This window comes from Pollicipes pollicipes, unplaced genomic scaffold (genome assembly GCF_011947565.3).
Source record: "Pollicipes pollicipes isolate AB1234 unplaced genomic scaffold, Ppol_2.1 Scaffold_6052;HRSCAF=7182_pilon_pilon_pilon, whole genome shotgun sequence".
Classification (NCBI taxonomy): domain Eukaryota; kingdom Metazoa; phylum Arthropoda; class Thecostraca; order Pollicipedomorpha; family Pollicipedidae; genus Pollicipes; species Pollicipes pollicipes.
Genome location: NW_023596805.1, coordinates 15,024,500 through 15,027,151, shown reverse-complemented (window position 1 = coordinate 15,027,151; position 2,652 = coordinate 15,024,500). Strand labels below are relative to the sequence as shown.

General features: G+C 64.2%; 1 protein-coding gene across 1 annotated transcript; it reads right to left on the bottom strand.

The window, feature by feature from the left end:
* Positions 1 to 205: 205 nt before the first annotated feature.
* LOC119104421 (protein FAM13A) lies at positions 206 to 2,645 on the bottom strand. Its single transcript, XM_037228118.1, has 5 exons — positions 2,634 to 2,645; positions 2,042 to 2,257; positions 1,597 to 1,778; positions 1,133 to 1,238; positions 206 to 795 (listed from the first exon to the last, which is right to left on the bottom strand). The coding sequence occupies exons 2-5, from the start codon at positions 2,204 to 2,206 to the stop codon at positions 673 to 675; spliced, it is 576 nt and encodes a 191-aa protein (XP_037084013.1). The 5' UTR covers positions 2,207 to 2,257; positions 2,634 to 2,645; the 3' UTR covers positions 206 to 672.
* Between the last annotated feature and the right edge of the window lie 7 nt (positions 2,646 to 2,652).

The following is a 2,652-nucleotide window of genomic DNA, read 5'->3' as shown; positions in this document are numbered from 1 at the left end:
CCCCTGGCCATCCCACTGTGTACCTTTCTCAGCTTCACTCTCCAGTCCCCCGGCAGCCCAGCTGTGCGCGCTCCGTAACTCTTCCCCTGACGCTCGCACCAGAGCGAACCCTCCCTCCCTCTCCCTCCTTCTTCGGTTCACGCTCCCCTCTCTCTCTTCCCCTCCCCCTTCACCGATCATAGCTCACACAAAGTTATCACGACAACTCAGTGTATTTGTCGATGATATTTGGCCGCCAGCGAGACGGCCGGCCCGGCGCCTCGCCCTCAGGGCCGCGCCTGTATAATAAATAATACGCATACGATAACTACGGCCGTCCGGTCGGCGTCGCCTGGTGCCGGGTCCGGTCAGCACTGCAGGTACAACACAGCGGCGCGTGCCGCAGCCGCCCGCCCAACGTCCTCCAAAACAACGCCGTCCGCTCGGCCGCGCGCCACAACAACGGCCGGCGCGCGGCGGCGGCCGCTCCGCCGGGCGCGGCTTCACAGCTCCCAGAGCACAGCGCCCAATGTACGTCTATGTACACACACACACACACGCCCACACAGCTGCCGCGGTCCGGCCGCACTCCCAGCGTTCAGCAGCGGCGGCGGCGGCGGCGGCGGCGGCCGCCCAGCCCTCTGTCGCCGGGGCCAGCCCCCAGTCTGCGTCGCACCCGCGCGCTCGGCCGGCTCACATGGTGAACGAGCGCGACCGGTGCTTGGCCACCAGCACCTCCAACAGCTTGACCTTGGCCTTGACCTGCTTGTACTCGGCGTAGGTGTCGTCCATCTCGCCGCGGTCGTCCTTCTGTACCTGGTGACGGACGGCGGGCCGGGGGTCAGCACATGGAGAGCATGTCCGCTACAGCCGCGCGCATCAGCGCCATCTGCCGCCGCGCCGCCTTTGGTGGTGTCTCAGCCGCAGGCCGACCGAGACGGCACGCTGCTACGTCAGATAACGGCCAACGTCTTATCCACACAGACGGGGGAAAGTGCATTAACTTAACCTGCTCACATAGGTAACAAAACATTGCATTAAATTTAACTTAACTTTCCGAGGCTTTAGACGAAGGCAGCCAATCGCTAGCTCCCAATCCATACACCGCGCGCGATCCACCCGACCCGAGACTGGCCGGCGCGACTCGGCTCACCTTCCGACCGACACTGGAGCGGAAGTTCTCCTCGAACACCAGCAGCACGCCGCGCAGCCGGCGCTTCTCGTCCTTGGCGCGGCTCAGCTGGTCGCGCAGCTCGGACCTGCGGGACGGCGGCGTCAGCGGTGTCAGCGGCGGCAGCGGCGGCGGTCACCGCAGGGAGACGAGGACGCCAGCCCGCTCACTCGCTACCGCGGCCTCCAGTGTCAGCCGTTGGGACACTGGCTGGTTATTGGAGCTTGCAAGCGGGTTTTACAGGGAACTTCATAGGGAAGTGTGGGATGCAGCCCAAGCCTGAACATAACAGCGTCAAGTGGTCGCCAGCAGTTCCTCAAACGTGCCGAGAAGACCGCAGATAGGGAACCATCTGATCTCGGCTATATCATACGACTCAGCAAGACGCATCCGAGCGTCACATCGGCAGCTCCCCTCCGATGCGAAGTCGCCGAACCTTCACTCACACAGGCAGGTTGTGGAGGTTGTCGTCGAGCTGGAGACGCTCGGTGGCGCCGCCGGCGGCCGGACCGCACGGCTCCAGTTCGTCGTCGCGCTCCGAGATGGCGGGCCGGTCCGAGGCCGTAAACGTCATCGTCTCGTGCTCGAGGATCGGCGTCAGCTCGCCGATCGAGTCCCGCAGCTTAGGCTGTGAACGGCGGAGACGGCGGTGAAGACCGCGGACCACGCGGAGCGAAGGCCGGGGCAGGCTGACATCTAGCGGCCTGGGATGCCAGCGAGGCTGGCAGCCCTCGTGCCACCAAACGTCAGATGGAACTCCACCTACCGCCGGCTCCATGTACAACACACGACAAAAAAAAACAAAAAAAAAAACACAGCTGACCTTACAATAAAAGCCGACAAGCCCGGCCAGTCCCCGTCCCCCGTCCCGTCCCGTCCCGGTCGCCGTACCGAGCCGGACTTGACGACGAGCCTCTTGATGAGACGGTAGCGCTCGTACAGCGGCCGCACCACGTCCCGGTCGTGTTTCTCGGCCGGCCGGCCGTGCAGCTCCTCCAGACAGAGCAGTGCCTTCTGCAGCGCCAGCTTCTCGGCCAGCACCTGCTCGCGTGACATGGCGTCCGGCTCCTGCGGCCGGCCGGCGCACTGACGCTTCTCGCTGAGGCGCTGCGGCAGCGGCGGGGAGGCGGCGGTCAGACTGGCGAACACGCGAGCTGGGCCGGCCCGGCATACCAGACGGCCGGAGAGGCGGCAATGGAACAGCTGGTAAACGCTTGGATTGAACTGCCACGCTGTTGCTGCAGCAGCCTAGCAACGCAGACGAGAATTACACGAACAGATAACTGGTAAATAAAGCAACAAAAACGGAACGATGTGAGGTACCCCCAACAGCGGCAACAAACCCGTGAGGCCTAATCAAGAAAACTCAAACCAACAACTGCCAGCAGCAGATGGTCCCACTTTCCCTCAGCGGCCCCCGAGGTCGCGAGTCTCCCCTGCTCCTTGCGCCGCTGCTCCTGTGCACAGTGCGGCCGCTGCTCACCTTGGTGACGTCGTTGACG